The sequence below is a fragment of the Rhinolophus hipposideros genome, assembly GCF_964194185.1.
Source record: "Rhinolophus hipposideros genome assembly, chromosome: 3".
In the NCBI taxonomy this organism is placed as follows: Eukaryota; Metazoa; Chordata; class Mammalia; order Chiroptera; family Rhinolophidae; genus Rhinolophus; species Rhinolophus hipposideros.
Genome location: NC_138049.1, coordinates 85,638,806 through 85,655,651, shown reverse-complemented (window position 1 = coordinate 85,655,651; position 16,846 = coordinate 85,638,806). Strand labels below are relative to the sequence as shown.

At 33.7% G+C, this 16,846-nt stretch overlaps 1 protein-coding gene across 4 annotated transcripts in view; it reads right to left on the bottom strand.

Moving 5' to 3' along the window:
• Window positions 1-155: 155 nt before the first annotated feature.
• The window catches only part of COL21A1 (collagen type XXI alpha 1 chain), a 153,923-nt gene continuing 137,232 nt past the window's right edge, over window positions 156-16,846 (bottom strand). For 3 of the 4 annotated variants that reach the window (XM_081036180.1, XM_081036181.1, XM_081036179.1), the window contains exons 13-22: window positions 14,708-14,761; window positions 12,821-12,892; window positions 11,033-11,068; window positions 8,157-8,201; window positions 4,860-4,892; window positions 4,240-4,386; window positions 4,095-4,149; window positions 3,420-3,620; window positions 2,517-2,594; window positions 159-1,423 (exon numbers count right to left, since the gene is read on the bottom strand). In XM_081036180.1, the coding sequence (XP_080892306.1) occupies window positions 1,236-1,423; window positions 2,517-2,594; window positions 3,420-3,620; window positions 4,095-4,149; window positions 4,240-4,386; window positions 4,860-4,892; window positions 8,157-8,201; window positions 11,033-11,068; window positions 12,821-12,892; window positions 14,708-14,761 (909 nt within the window). In that variant the 3' untranslated portion in view covers window positions 159-1,235. Of the gene's footprint in view, window positions 1,424-2,516; window positions 2,595-3,419; window positions 3,621-4,094; window positions 4,150-4,239; window positions 4,387-4,859; window positions 4,893-8,156; window positions 8,202-11,032; window positions 11,069-12,820; window positions 12,893-14,707; window positions 14,762-16,846 lie in introns of all 4 variants that reach the window. The other variant, XM_081036182.1, reaches the window with a different exon arrangement.

Sequence of the window (16,846 nt, the reverse complement as noted above, 5' to 3'; positions counted from 1 at the left end):
GCACACCAGCTGAATTTCTAAGTTCTTATTTCAGACGAACCAGTTATTTAAAAATAGGGTATATAAACTTATACCCACTGAATAAATGACCATTTGATATGGATAATGTATTCAACAATCAGTTAAAATTAACTATAAAAAAAAGACACTACAATCCGTCTTGTACAAAACTTTATTGTACTTTGAATAACAAGCAAATATAAAATTTAGAGCATAATATGAATGAAATATCTCAAATTATATTTCTTACAAAAGCATTAAGCACAGTATAAAAGACTGTTCATAGTAATTTAAAGTCTACCAAAAATGTCAAGACATAATAGGAACTGAGGAGTTTCATTCAACTACAGCATTTATTCCCATTAGCTTTGTTACAACGAAAGTTAACATATATGAACATACACATATAATCAATGAAATAGAAAATGAAAGCATACAACAAACATTCTAATTACTCAGCAAGTATGAAGAAGAAAGTCTTTTTAATATTTCTGAACTTCTGTTTTCTTGGAACATGCTGAACAAGTACAATGAAATGTTTTTTTCTAAAATGTTTTAATGTTACATAATTTTGACCATTCCCTGTGTAATCAATACTTTCATAGCTTAGTCATTAATCAAATTTGATAATTTGCAAATGAAATAAGAAGCACATTAATTTTATTTGGGCGGTAATATTCAAAACATCGACCACCCAGCAGTCCATCACCCCATCAAATAAGCACAGACACTGGAGTAAATGATTGGTATGGCAATAAGGTCTGTCCCAGCTGAATATCAGCCCTGATCTTATTTCCAATTACCAGATACATGTTTTGGCTAATGTAGAAGCATGAGTCATGAGATATGAAACATGAAATTGACACAGACATGAAACTGAATTCAAATACTCAGCTACATGGAGGTGGAATGTGAAATATTTCACAGTGACTGACATGGACTAACAGGCAATGGTGGTTTTCCATATTCAACTTTGATGAAAACAAATGGACTTAACAAGAAACCCTTGAGATTTAGTTAATGCTACTAATCTAAAGGCTCCAAGGTACTGAGGAGACTTTAAAATCAGTATACGTGACCTTTCATATATTTTTCCTTTAAGGAAAACAGTAATAATAAAAACACCGAGGTACTTTAGTTTCTTTTCAAGGGATTACTGTTGGTTATCTTCCTGAGATGCAAAAGACCACAAAAGAAAAGCACCAGGCCTAGGTTGCTGAATGAGGCATCAGACACTAATAGTTCGGTCCTTTTCTAAATGGATCTCTTCCGACAATTACACTAAAACATAATGATGGATCGCAGATGCCAGGGGGACCTGGTTGCCCCTGGATGCCAGGTTTTCCATGATCTCCATCTTTGCCAGGGAGACCTGGGTCTCCTTGAGGACCTTCTTTGCTTATTCCAGGAGGGCCCTCTGGACCTAAGATGGGACATTAACAACATTTTAACAAAGGAGTTTTGTTTTTGATGATGAGATAGCTGATTCTGTAAGATATTAAAACTGAAAAAAATGTTTTTTGAAAATTGTACATATTTGCACTAATGTGAAAAGAGGAGGTATTCTCTTGCTAATTCTACACACCATCCACTTTGAAAAGGACCATCCAAAAGTAATCAGTAATTTTTGTAAAACTAAGGTAAGCTATATAATGTAGCAATCATGCTTCTTAATAAGACATTGAGCTAACATTCTAACACTTTAGTGTGTGGGCTCTAAACTTATTTCTTCCTTTCAGTATATTTTTTGCCAGTATCATTATAAATTATCAGGTGACATATAGGTAAGTTAAAACTCTAATGAAGTCACTTTTGAGCCATATTTGCAAATGACTATTACCGGTACACATATTTTTTTAGTTTGCACATCTAAATACATTGCCCCTACCATAGTACAGTAGTGATCAGTACACAGGTGTTATGGCACTAATTTGTGAACCATAAACTAATTAGTTCCATTAGCACGTTCAAAGAAAGGAGAGTTAATTTAGGATGGCCTTTTAAAGTTGATACCTCAAAATAACAAAAGCAAAATATTCAGGTTTGGGGATGAAGCAGAACGTTTCGGGGCACTTCTTACTACTACTACTACTACTTCCTGTTACTAGTACTACTAATAAACATTTATTTAACACTTAACTACAATTGTAGATATTGTTCTAAGTGTTTTACATAAATAATATTAAATTATTTGATCCACACAAAAGCCTCATGAGGTGGTAACGTCATCTAAAATGATAACAGGGCATATTTATTGAAAATATAACTATGAATGTCATGTACTGTCCTAAAAGCACTATATATTTTAACTCAGATAATCTTCCAACAATGTCATAATACAGAAAACATATCCTCACCATTTTACAAATGAGGAAACTGAGGCATGGCAAATTTAAATAACACAGCTAGCAGAGGTGACTTAAAGAGTCTTGGTTTCAAATTACTGGATATAGATTTATGTTGATTTTTTAAAGCAAAACATGCAGCAACACTTATGAGGGTATATGAACTCTTACCTGGTGGACCAGGGGGGCCTTGCTGTCCGGGGTACCCAAACCCTTGGCTTCCCTTTGCCCCAATTCTTCCTGGTAGGCCTGCAGTGTCAAAGATGAGAGTGAGCTAATTTTTCCTGTAAAATCACTGCCTTCTAGATTATTTCTTTCAAAGCTGTTAATATACACATTGGAAGAAAAACAAATCTTTTTAAAATAGCTTGCCACCTATTAGTAATAATATTACTAATGGGAAACATTTTTGAACCGAAATTTTAAAAAAATTATCAGTGGTTTAGAAATATTTAATGGGGATTAAATATTAAGAAAGAAAAAATAGTTTGGCTTTACTGGCCCTTTCTATTAATCACAGTTGTTTTTTTATTGTTTTGCTGAAATATCTAAATTGTTCACATAATATTAAATTTACAGGGAAGAATTATCAACCAACACTTCACATAAACATTCAAAGGCAAAGAGAAGTAATTTAGTTGTGAGCTATAGGAAGTACGGTTCCTATACAAAAAATGCAAAACATTTTTTCAATAATTAAAAAAAAAAAGGAATCATTTTTGGTAACAGGAAGTTATCAAAGTCAAAATACAGGAAGTGGTATCTCTGATTTTCTATTTAAAGACCTTATTTGACTCTAGTAAAATTTCCAAATTCATGGTCAATATGTTCTAATTTGTAACTTCTCATGCTTCATAACTTTGCCCTCTCTCCCCCTGCTTGAAAATATTGCTTCAAGAAAATAAGTGCTCTTTATCTCAGTTGAAAAATTATTTAAATACTATAGGATTTACGATATTTTGTTGTTGTTGTCATGAAAACAAAAATGAACTCTTTCCTATTAAGTGAATTTAGGGCGAGGATCCGAAAAGTACCATTTTGTTGTTCATTTGCTTATGCACACAAATTAAGTACCTTTTAATCCTCTGGCACCTGGCCGTCCAGGAGCACCCATTAATCCAGGAACACCATCTCTTCCTGGCAAACCAGGAAATCCTCGGGGACCTTCTGGGCCTATAGGACCTGGTGGCCCAGGAATACCAGGGGAACCGTGTTGCGCCTGGCAATGATCACAATTTTGAATTCTTCCACTCTGGAGTAAGACTGGTAGCTGGGCTTAAAAACAAACACCCCCCGCCTTCTGTTTAAATGGTAAGTGGCAGTTAATGGTATCTCTAAGAATTTTTTAAAAATTTACAGACGCATATCTATTAGCCAATAATGTCACTTCTAAGAATTCACTGTTCTGTAAAATTTGATCATTTGCTTAAAATTGGGGGGAAAAGAAAAGTGCTCTCTGCAAAAAAATGGTAAATAAAATTAACAAATTTAACTATGACTTCATATTTATGAAGTATCATAATTATGTCAGAAAATTTAATTGAAATAATTATAAATTGCTTAACTGAAAAATTTACAAAAGAGTATTATTTCATCTTTATAAAAACACTAATCTAGAAAAAAAACAGAGAAGGGTTTATAAATGTGCTCTATTTTCTTCTTTATCTTATTTATATCTTTTATAATTTCTACCCAAAATTGGTATTACGTTTTTTTAAAAAGTTATTAAAAACTCTGTTCAAGACTTACCTCTTAATACATCAGTGCAAACTTGTCGAATAAACTGTTCTGAAAAGTCTCTCCCCTGCATCAAATTATTAGGGATTACAACGTGTACATACCAAGTGAAAAGCAGTGAAAATATGAAAACTATGAAAGAAAGTAGAATACATACAGGCTTCCCATCCAATCCTGGAGGTCCCTGAGGCCCTGTTTCCCCAGGTTGCCCCTGGGGACCCATAGGCCCCATCCGGCCATCCATCCCAGATTCTCCTTTTGGTCCAATGGCACCTCTGATACCAGGTTCTCCCTTTTCACCTTTCTGAAAACAAAAGAAATCTTCAAAAGTTCTATTTAAACATTTTAGGAGTTATAATTAATTGCATCTTAAAAACCCTCAAAGATATGGATATGAACATACATAAGTTATATTGGAAAGAGCTGGGAAATACTGTTATTGATCAGGAAGGGAGTTTCATATCACATTAAACTGTCATTTATCCATCCACCTACCCATCCACCAAACCCTACAGATATCCACTTTTTATTGAGTATATTATGTAGGCAGTAGGTATAGTGCCAGAGATACGCCAATGAACCGATAATATTGGCAGACACAAAACATTTCATACCTAATTGAATGAATCTACATCTCCCCAAAATCACTATTTAGGAACTACTGAAGAACATGAAGGATATTTTCTGTTTGCAAGGTCATTTGTTAGATTTATATAATATTGAAAATCCAAGCAACAAGAACTGAGCAGAGGAAGCATAATACATGAAGAAACGTACCTCTCCTCTTGCACCATGATGACCTTGAATTCCCTTTGAAAATTAATAGGAAAAAAATTATAATAAATGTGCAAGCTACAATACTAGCAATGTGGTATGCACCTTTATCACACATTAAATCAGAATTTAATTTTCAGTTTGGAAAACACTGATAGAATTAGTGCTAGAATTTCACATATAAGAGACTTTTTTTGCCTTTTTAAAGGATGTTAATGACTAGGCAATATGCTCAATGGATAATATAAACCTTAATTTATTGAACTGTTTCATTCTTAGATGTGAATATTTCTATATGCTGCAGGTCAAATATTGAGGTTAGAATGGGAATTGTAGTATTTTAAATTCTATTCTGAATTTAAAATATGTTAGTATTTTAATAAAAATGAAAATTCAAATCAGGTAAGATAAGGTATATTTCCTTTTTTATTTTATGATTAAGAGGAGTATTCTATTTTCCAAATGTATGCTCTTAAAGTTAAATTTTGATTGAGTACTATGACAAACGATAAGTTAAGGCAAAGATACCATTAAAGGTAATTAATAGTGAAGAAAATACATATTTATCCTATGACTAAACCACTCACTACTGGTAATTCAGATATTAGAAAATCAGTGTAATGTACAATATGGTATTTTTCCCCAGTGATACAAACACTGAGGAGTCCACACATGAAATTAATTCATTCCAATCACTGGATACATACATGTATAGGGCTCTATTAAATTACCTGCCACTCATCTCTTTCACATATTCATTCCAATGACATAGATGATAAAAACTTTCAGGAAAGGCATTGAATTGTTTTTTTCAATTTTGTAATCCATTGTACACTCAAGCTCTAAAATCACCCAAGATCAGTTCAGGGAAAGGGCATGGCTTTCACATACACAGGTAGGATTTCATTACTCAACTTGAAAATTAAAAACTTGTGTTCTGCAATTCAATATAAAATTTAGTATATAACATTTCACATAATGAATTTTGAGTTCGAATATTTATTTTGATTTGTTTCTAGGTTCCTTATACATGGATATCCAAATTAGACAAAAGGAAAGAAAAATTAGGTAAAATCAATATATGGCACAGAGAAAGGTAAATTCTCAAAATAAAATGTGAGCATAACAACACTAACTTAATTTTCATATAAAAATCTATTGGTGAGCAAAACACTCTCTATAAGGCCATTCTTGAAATATTGAGGGTTCTATAGAAACAAAGCAGTATTTTCTACCAGGCATAATCCTACAACTAGAGCCCATGTAAAAGGAAAGATAAAACAGTAAGTGTTCAGGACTAGAACTGAATTAGGGCTGAAACTGAAAACAGCTGTCATCTGAAAACCCACTAAGATAATCTCATGAAAGAAACATTCAGCTGAACTCCATTCACAATGGGGAGGCCAAAAAGTTACACACATGCAACACCTCGTAGGATGACACGTGTTTCCCCGAAAATAAGACCTAGCTGGACCATCAGCTCTAATGCATTTTTTGGAGCAAAACTTAATATAAGACTCGGTATTATACTATTTGTTGTGTTACGTTACATGTTATGTTATGTTATGTTATGTTATGTTATGTTATGTTATGTTATGTTATATGGTCTTATATTTTAGTAAAATTAGATTGGGTCTTATAGTAAATTTTGCTCCAAAAGACGCATTAGAGATGATTGTCCAGCTAGGTCTTATTTTCAGGGAAACTGGGTAGGTAAATAAGTCTTTGTTTACTTAAAATGTTTGAGTAGACTATTCAGCTGTTGAAAACCAACAACTCTTCTGGTCCCAGGATATTCCACATAGGCTCAGTTCCTGATGGTGGGAAATATGGGCTTTCAATAAATCTAGGGCAGAAGCTTTCTAGGGAACCCAAAACCCAAATCCTGCCTTAGGGGAGCAGACCTGCTATTTTTTTGTTGTTGTTTTTGAGAAGCGAGAAAGAAACAAATTAAGGGAAACTCGCAGGCAGTGTCATCTATAAGCCAGTGAGCTAGCTAGTAAGTAGTGAGCTCAAATTCCAAAGGAAATATCCTTCTTTGTAGAGTTATTTTGAGTAACAATTTTTTGGTGAAAGGCAAAGGTTGGGGAGGTTAAAAAGCTGGAGGGGTGAAGGTCTTCCTCTAAGAACAGGTGTTTATAGATACTGTGTGATTAACTTAGGGAAACTGAGGGCATCAGTCACTGTTGCCAGGGAGGGAAAAGGACAGAGTTGGTAGTGTCATCAAGTGGATTTACGTCAAGTGGAAGAATACCAAACTTAAAAGACATTTTCTCACTGAACATAACAGGGAAACTGAATCCACTTCTCTTAGATACTTTTGTGCTTATTGTTAGCTTCTAAAGCCTCAACTCTTCTTACTATCTTGCACTCCCCTTATAGCCCATGTTACAGACAACCTTGCTGTCATATGCTTTCCAACACTCTCCCCCATGGACTTTCAGATTCCTCCAAGGGATGAGAAACAGAGACCCCTGTGCTCAGAGACATCACTATACAGTTTTATCTCCCTATCTCCAGAACTGGTGTAATTAACCTTCTTTCACCAAATGTGAGAGAGGCCCACCCTGTGGGAGGACTCCTATGTACAGCTGCCCTCTCCGTGCTGACCAAGTTGGAACTAAGCTGGATTGTAGGCAGTGCAGCAGCACGCATGTTACACAAGTATTCACCACTTCTATGGTTTTTGTTTTTGTTTTTGTCCAATTTGGATTTGACTCAACTTACGTGCCACATGGTAATCTCACTGAAACACTACTTAATAATGAGAGTATAGTCAGGGAAAAAGCAAAAGAATCTTATGTATCTGTTCCATAACACAGTCCCTCAAATTTGCATTTTAATAAGTGTCTGGCATAGTGATTTATATCTCTGAATAAATTACAAAAAACAAGTACAATCCTTCACTACATATGGTCTCATCCATTCCAAGAAGAAAATCAAAACTAAATAGTAGGTATGGAGATGCTGCCATTGTATGACTGCCTTTGGCCAATAAATACTCCAAAAAATGGGTGGAATTGTCTACCTTCAGTCACTTACATGGCCAGAAAAAAAAAGCATTGAAAAGCAAGTCTCACAGCCACCAAAATTATCAGTACGGGAAAAAAAAAACCAAAATGAACAATTAAAGCAAATCATTATACCACCATCCCCTAACATTTTAATTTTCATAGGCTTAGAATGTACATTATATCTATACTTCTCTCCATCCATTTTAATTTACAAGTAATCCTCTCTCTCAGCATTGTTCATTTATATTATTCATTATTTTGTTTTCCATCCAAGAAAAAAAAATACCTGTTGTCCTGGAATCCCTTGTCTTCCATGTTCTCCCTTTTGACCCTTTAAAATTCAACAAATGTTACTAGTTAGTTTGTACACATATAATGCAATCACACGTACAACATAAACCATATATTATCCTGTAGTCTAGCAAATATGTCACAAAAGCAGGAATGAAAATTTTTTTTATTATTTTTAGTTTTTAAAAATTTATTAGTTTCAGGTGTACAAGACAAGGTAATACTTAGACGTTCATCATTTATATCCCTCACACTGTGAACCCCCCTCCCCCCATCCACTATCCCTCCGACCTCACACTGAGCCATCACATTATATATATAAAATTATAGTTGGCAGGAATGAAAATATTTAAAATGATGTTAGTTATGGGGAACTTAGTCTCTCAGAGAAAAAGATTAAGTGAAAGTCAACCTGATTTTATAGTCAAAATGGATATAGATGAGGAACAAACTTTGGGAGAACATGTAAATAATTTTAGGTTGTTGAGAATGTTCTGCTGAGTCCACATTTGCAGCATGAAAATAATTTAAAAATCCAATGGCTGTGGACATTGTATTAATTTCAATGACATAATTATGTTCAGTGTTGACTATATACATGGAGATAAAAAGACCACTTTTTAAAGGAATTTTTAGAAATTAAAAATATACTGCAAAAATATTTTGAATGAAGGTATTTAAAACAGGACAAATGAATAGAGAGAAAAATTAATAAGATATAAACACATTCATTGGTTCAATAAATATTCTTGGATACCTACCATATACAACACTGTGCTAGACTCTGAAGCACTACTTTATCCCTATGTCAAACAAGATAATTAGCAGTTTCTAGAAAAACACATGCCTAGATAATATAAGCAATTAAAGACCTAGTGACTACAAGTTTAAATCATTCTTTCATAGTGATTTGTTCATTTACTTACGTAAATGTACATTTGTACATTTGGCCAATATTTACTGAGAAGCCCCTATTTTGCTGGCCCTTAAGGAAACCGAAACAAGATATCATTGCTGCTTTCAAATTGCTTAATATGTGGTGGGAAAGATAAGCAATTAAATCAAGAATGATGAAGATAAAAAAATTAAAAAGAATAATGAAAACACTGTCTGATAAGTGTACATTGTGTAATTGGACATTTGGGCTGGATACTACTGGAAAATAGGAAGGAACATCTGCCAGACAGGGGAGGGTAATGACTCAACCTTGGGTGCAGCCTTCAGTGAAGAATAGAGGTCGCCAACTAGAGAAAAAATAAGAGGGTGTACCAGGGAGACAGACACAGGACAAAGGCAAGTAATTCCTTTTGGCTAAAGCAGTGGGCAATAGTGGATAATAGTGGGCAGAGTGGCAAGGGATAAGTGTAAAGAACAAGATTCAGTAAAACTAGGAGGCAATTTATGGGACAGACTTTATCTTGAAATTTATGGAGCACCATTGTGGAATTCCTAAGCAGAAATATAGTGTAGTTATTGTATGCTGGTAAAAGTGTGTGCGGAGCATGGGGGAGGAAATAGACTAGACTCAAATAGACCAGTTAAGAGGATATTACAGTTTTCCAGGATCTCTAACAAGAAATAATTAGGACAGTGGGGACAGGGAAAAGAGGCCAAGCTCAAGAGACATTTATATGTAAAAATTGATGTAAAGAAACAGAAAGAGATTGAGTTTTAAGATGATTTCCAAGAACTTTTTCCCCTTGAGTGACTGTAGTGGTACCAATTACCATGACAAAGAAGCTATGAGAAGGAGAGGTTTATGGGGAAAGATGACAATTTCTGATTTGGACATGTTACAGTGAACACGAGACATCCAAAAGCAATGTAAAGAAGTAAAAGGGAATATATGGGTCTAGAGATCACAGACATTTATTTAAAATTTACCTCACTCCTAATTTCAAAATTAATTTATAGGTATCATAATAATAATTGAATATTTGCAGTATAAAAAGTCCATGAAACAACTGTTAGACTGTGTCCTTAGCAGATTTTGATTCTATTATTACTTCAATTTGAAATGTCCTTTCATGCCTCTAGAAATTCTGGAACTTTCAAAATTGTGTGAAATTTTGCAAAGTATTTTTCTTTTCACATTGAGCTCATTCTATATAGCAAAACTGAGCCACTATAACTGAGCTTTGTAGTCTTAAAAACATCGTTAAAGTACTATCTGGACACTAGATATGTAATTTATAGTTGAAAAAGTCCTACATTTCTAAAACTTAAAAAATTGAAAGACCAATAAATATAATTTATTCCAATAAGTATATCATTGATTCCGCTAGTGGTATCCTATGCATGGGTCAGTGTTCAGTTAATGAAAAAACCCATTCAAAAGCCACTTAAACGGAGGGGAAACTATCCTTGTCTCCCATAGTAGTAGCAGTTCTCCTCTTTGCTTTTGTTGCAAAGATAGTCCAAACCAAATATCTTTCTAAACCACCTTAGATTTCCTCAGCCTGATATAATTTTCGGTATAATTCTCCTTCTAATTATTAGTTTGAATATGTTTTATATTTTATGTTAATGATTTATCAAATTTACTTGTGCCATAAGCCATTTCAAATCCTTTTTGAAACATGTACACTGTAAATATATAAATAAATACATATTAAAATTATGTGATATAATTTATGTCTTTATTTTGTTGAATCACTTAGTTCTCAAGTTTTCTAACCTAATGAAGTGGTGAACAACCTTAAAGTTAGACTTGATGAGATATGAGAAATTTAGTAGCAAAGGAGAAAGCTGGGATTTAACAATTAGATATTGATGGTGAAAGAGTAAGGGGTTGTAAAAGCAATGTAAGAATTAAAAAGAACAAAGCCCTGATTTTATTGCTAAGCAGAAAAAAAAAAGGCAGCAACATACCTGAATGCCTTTTTCACCTTGATTTCCTTTGTCCCCCTGCAAAAATGCAGTTTTATAGGTATCATAATCTAGTACATGCTGCATCCTTTCAAATAAACATGTTTTTCTACAGTAAAGAAAAATATATGATCTCATGCAAATTCCACAAGTACCTTAAATACAGAAGCTGATTACAACACAATATTTGGGAAGAGAATAAACCCCCCATTATGTCAAAATGATGTTCTAAATGAATACTTCCCCGTGCTTGTACATTCAAAAGAACATTTACTACTATTCCTATTTTACGGAGAAGAAGAAAACTTTTCTATATCGATCACAATCTGTGGTTAAACAAACAAGTAAGAGAGGACTTATTTTGACAAACGTTGTTTTGTGATATCAAACTGAAAATCTTCCATTAAGTTCACAGTAGGCACAGATTCATAGGACACAATGAAATAAAACATAACGTTGAAACAATATTTTAGAAAATATATCTTACAAAAATAAATTTTGTAGGGGAAAGGAGGATTTATATCCCATGATAGTAAGTTTGCAAGAGTTTCTCAGCTAGAAGAAACATTAGAGGTTAACTAGTTCAATGTCCTCATTTTCATAGATCATGAACCCACAGGAAAGGTAAGCACTCGACCTAAGTTGAACTTGGGCACTGTTTTCAAATTTCTATCTCACCATGCTATCTTAACATACAGAATAGAGTTTTGTGTTTACAGCAAAAAAAATACAGGATTTATTTTAAATGGCAAGTGTTTGAACTAGGAAATTCTCTAAATCTAAACATATATTCACAGTACATTGACTTAATATTCACTAAGAGTCTAACACTTAATTGCTGCTATGAGGGCCATTCCACTGTCAGTAAGTGATTCCCACTGTTCATCAAAACGAAGAGGTCAAGGATTGGACTGGGCATAATAATTTAGGGGCCAAGTAGACAATACATGAGGGATAGAAAAAGGAAATGGCAGAATAACTGAAACAGCAGAGAATATGAAGATGGAGACCTAAGAGTTTGTATTCTTTCCAGAATAAAAACCAGTATATTTGCTTTTAGCCTGAAAGATATGTATTTAAAATGGGATGGACTTCTTTGACAAATGGGCAGTCAGTGTTTCTTACAACTTCAAACAAATAATAATATTTATACACATACAGCTCAGGGTTCCTTAACACGAGAGAGAGAGAGAGAGAGAGAGAGAGAGAGAGAGAGAGAGAGAGAGAGAGAGAGAGAGAGAAAACCTAAAGTGTTGCTGCCTTATCTCACCAACATTTTATATGAGTATATATGATTTGTATTTGAAACCCCTTATTAATTTTAAATAAACTTCTATGTAACGTAATTGTTTTAAAGATAGGAACTTCATGATCAAACATTCTGGTTACAATTTTTATCCTTTCAGATTTTTGCCCTAATTTTGATAAGAGTGATATTCATATTTGGTAAGAGTGCCGGATGGTGAATACTTTTCCAAAAATATTCTTGACTCACCTGGAATGACTGCAAAACAATCTAAATTTACAGGATACTATGTAATTGTATGTTTATATTTCCTGATCTGCATGCCCCTTTCAAAATCCTCATGTATGAGGCAATCCCCACGCAGGGGCATGAATGACACCACAGCTATTAGCATCGGATTGAACATATTATACATAGTACAATAAATATACACTAAGTCAGCTTATCATTAAAAGTATAATCAGTCCTACTATGTTACTTTCACTAAAGGAAAACTCACGCTAGTAACTGATTAAAGTGAATTATATGTCCTAAACAACAAATACCTTTTTCCCTTGAATTCCAGGTAGGCCCAGGTATCCTGGTTCTCCCGGGGGACCCACTGCTCCTTGTTCTCCCTGAGTAATACAGAAATTTCATAACTATCACAGACCTGCTGCTTATGAGCAATACTACTGCTTTTATCTCTGCAGACACTTCAAATTTCAAACTGGTAGTTAAACAATGTGTTGACATGTATTGTTATTACTACAGAAATAGTAAAGGATGAAAAGTTTACTGGAACGCCAAGAAAATTTTTTACATTTTTTCCTATAATTAAGAAGTTCTGATGGCATACCATATTCTAAAATGTTATAAATATTTGGTATTTTTATTGTGTTTTATAACTTCAATAAAGTAAATAATAAAGTAGTGAAAATAAACACAGGTATCCTTTTTTATTTACTAGCCACTTTCTCTTCCTTCTTGAAACTTTTTTCTCATATTGCTACATTAAAAACCCTATTTTATTGCTACAAAACTGGTAAATAAAAATAATAAAAATTATTGAAATCTCATTACCCACTATTTTAATTTTGTTACATATTTTCTCTCTACCTCTCACAAACACACATACACAACTTAGTTACTAATGTGTGCTATGTATGCATAATTACATCTTTTACTTCAAAATAGATTATGAAGTTCTTTAAGTCATATACATATACAAATACGTGTATATGTATACATATATATGTATATATATATGTGTATATATGTATATGTGTACATATATATATATATATATATATACATGTATATATATATGTGTTTTTAAGGAGGGCGCAGCTCACAGTGGCCCATGTGGGAACTGAAGCAGCAACCTTGGTGTTACTATCAGCACCACGTTCTAACCAACTGAGTTAAACGGCCACCCCTGTCATATGCTTTTTAAAATATAATTTTTAATTACATAATAGTATTCAACTGCATTGGCTTACTGTATTTTACTTAATACATTTTCTATTATTAAACACTAGCTTAATAATGTTTATTTTATAAACAATATTTGGGTGAACAACCTTATACTAAATTGTATGCATATTCATATTTTTTCTTTATACCTATGGAATATTTTCTTAGAAGTAAATTATTCAGTACAAAGAATATCCATGAGTTATCTTAACTCAAATTTTCTACTTTCCATCATCTCATAAGGGTTCTTCCCTTTCTTTAAAATTTCTTTAGGCAATTCTCAGAAAGTGATGTCTCAATAATATTTAGTTTAAAATTGCAAGAGATGGGATGTAATCCTGAACATGCTTCATTGTTGTACTGTTTTGTGTTTAACTGTTGGTCCAAAACTCTGTCATATGAACTAAAGACTACTGTCTTTTGTGTAAACTAAGTTTTGTTTTCTTTGCTCACTATGCCCACTCCTGAGCTATTGAACATTACTCTAGATTTTTAAAAGCTGGAAGAAAATTGAAAATCTCTTTGAAACAAACTATTTGGTTTGAAGGACACTGGTGAAGGCAGCCATTGGTCTCCACACTGAAAATAAAGTTCCATCAATCAGCAAACAAAGGAAATGCACCACTCACAGAAGTCACACACTTTTGTTTTGAGTATGTAAGACAGTGATATTTTCTGGACCAGAGAATGTGTTCATATTAGCATACAAATGTCATCATTTCTAGAAAAATCAAGTCAAAGCAGTCAAAGCATATTTCATGCCTTTATTATCCAAACCATGATAAAGTATCCAAAAAACAGAAATGCAATTGGCCCACATCGGCCATTTCCTTTCATGTACCTTAATTTTGTGACATACACAATCCTAATTTCAGGTAACTTTTCTTAAGGGATACAAAATGTTAATCCCATCAAATGATGGGGGGGGGATTTATAATTCTTTGAAAATGTTTCCAAATGCCTCAAATCACAATTACCTTGAGCCCAGAAGTCCCACGCATCCCTTGCATTCCAGGTTCACCTTTATTTCCCTGTCAATACATCAAAACCATTAGAATTAAAATAAAATAAAAAATCAGTCAGATTTTTCTGACATAGACATTTAAGGAAATATATTTTAAATAATTTTTACATTTTCAACTTTTCAATTGTTTGAAATATAGACTCTATATGTTAAGCCTACTTATGAAGAGAATTTTTTTATGCAAAGAAGTAAGCCCACACATTTATAAAGCTCTTGAAAAGCATGTGTTAAATGCTTTACTGGCCTTTTATATTGGCAGCTGCAAGTATAAGGGGAGAGATTCAAATCTTTAGGGACCAGCACTAATTAGCTAGGTTTCCACACTGCCCAGATGAGAGACATATATTTTAACAGTATTCTCTGGGTTGAGAATATTTATCTTTACTTTGTTTCACTTTCTCACTATGATTTACCTGCCGAATGTGACTGAACAAAAGCAAATTAGCTTCAGATGTACAGTGACTTTTTTGAAGAAGTACCGGTATGAATCAGAAAACATTAGTTTGTGCTTTTTTTCAGGATTCCAGTGTAGACTTCTCTAACAGAGTCTTAGAGAGTAAGACTAAGTTGACAGAGCAAAGAATGTAACATAAGAAAAGAGGATTGGATACTGGCTAATAAGGAGAGATTGTTAAAGGTAGTTCTGGTTTTCAAATATATGTCATTATCTGAAATCACAACCCAGTCAAGGTCTGGAAAAAGCCCTAACTAAACAGGTCGGTGTGACACTTGGAAGGGGCAGGTAATGATCACCCATAGCCAAGTTGGGTTCAATCATAAGGGAACCAACTTCATTTTCAGCTTTTGAAAAGTTCTGGGCTGCTCATGTTAAGAAACATGTGAACCTAATAGGAATTTAATGAAAGCATTTAGCACATAACAGCACTGTTGAACCATAGAACAAGGTTTCCTGAATACTTCTCATTTTACAAATGATTAAGCTAAATAATTAAGCTAAATTCAGAAGTGACACTTGCCAAAAGTTGCATGACTTGATCATGTTAATATATCCTAATATCATTTAAATAATATTTTTAAAAAGTATAGTATGGTAAAATAGACTTATGATGGTTCAACAGCTATTTTAAAAAGGGGTATGATGATCTAAATTAAAAGTTTTCTAAAGATTTACCAGAGAACTTCAGCCTCAGCCCTGCCCTATTTAATACAGCGTTTTGTCTCACCCTAGACCTTGTACCAATGATATGGAAGGCACGGTTCATAAACATATACTTGACAAAACTGGCAGCGATAAGCTGATACAGAGGTCAATAAACTAAGGCCCATGGGTTAAATCCAGCCCAATGCATGTTTCTGTAAATGAAGTTTTAGAGGAACACGGGCACATCCCACACAGTTTATGTTTCTTCAATGCTGTTTTTACATTAAACTATCAGAGTTGAGTAGTTGCAACAGAAACTATATGGCCCTCAAAGACTAAAATGTTTACTATCTGGTCCTTTGCAGAAAATATGTCCAACAATGGAGCTAATATGTAATGCATGAAAAGAAGTTGAAATGTTTCACTGAAAAGATTACATTAACAGGTATAATTTTAAAATATTGAATCCATTTTTAACAAAATAATTGCACAGGTACAAAATAAGGGAAAGTGAACTTTACAGCCATTCATGTAAAAATGAACAAACTGTGATATTGGAAACAGCTACTTATTTCCCCAGCCAAATCAACAGAATTTACAAATGACGGAAATACCTTATTCTAACATCTTTTCTAGAAAATCCAGCAGATTTAATTTACCTTCAGCTCAGCATGAACCAACAATGTGAAGTGGCTAACTTATAAAAGCTGATGAAATCTGAGGCTTTCAAGAATTCTCAAGAATTAGAGTATCCAGAACACTATGGGAGAGGCCACTATACCTCAGACACTCAAGGGGTATACAACTAAAAATGACCTTGAGAAATTATGGAGAACCTCTACTTGGCGAGCCCAGTCACTCAAGGGTTTTATACCAACTCTGCACACCTACAACTACTTAGGACCCTCAATATTCCAAGGGAGGTGTGTGTGGGGGGGTCCACCCTGGGTGAAAGGGCAGCTACTTGTCCCTAATCATTGGGTTCCATGT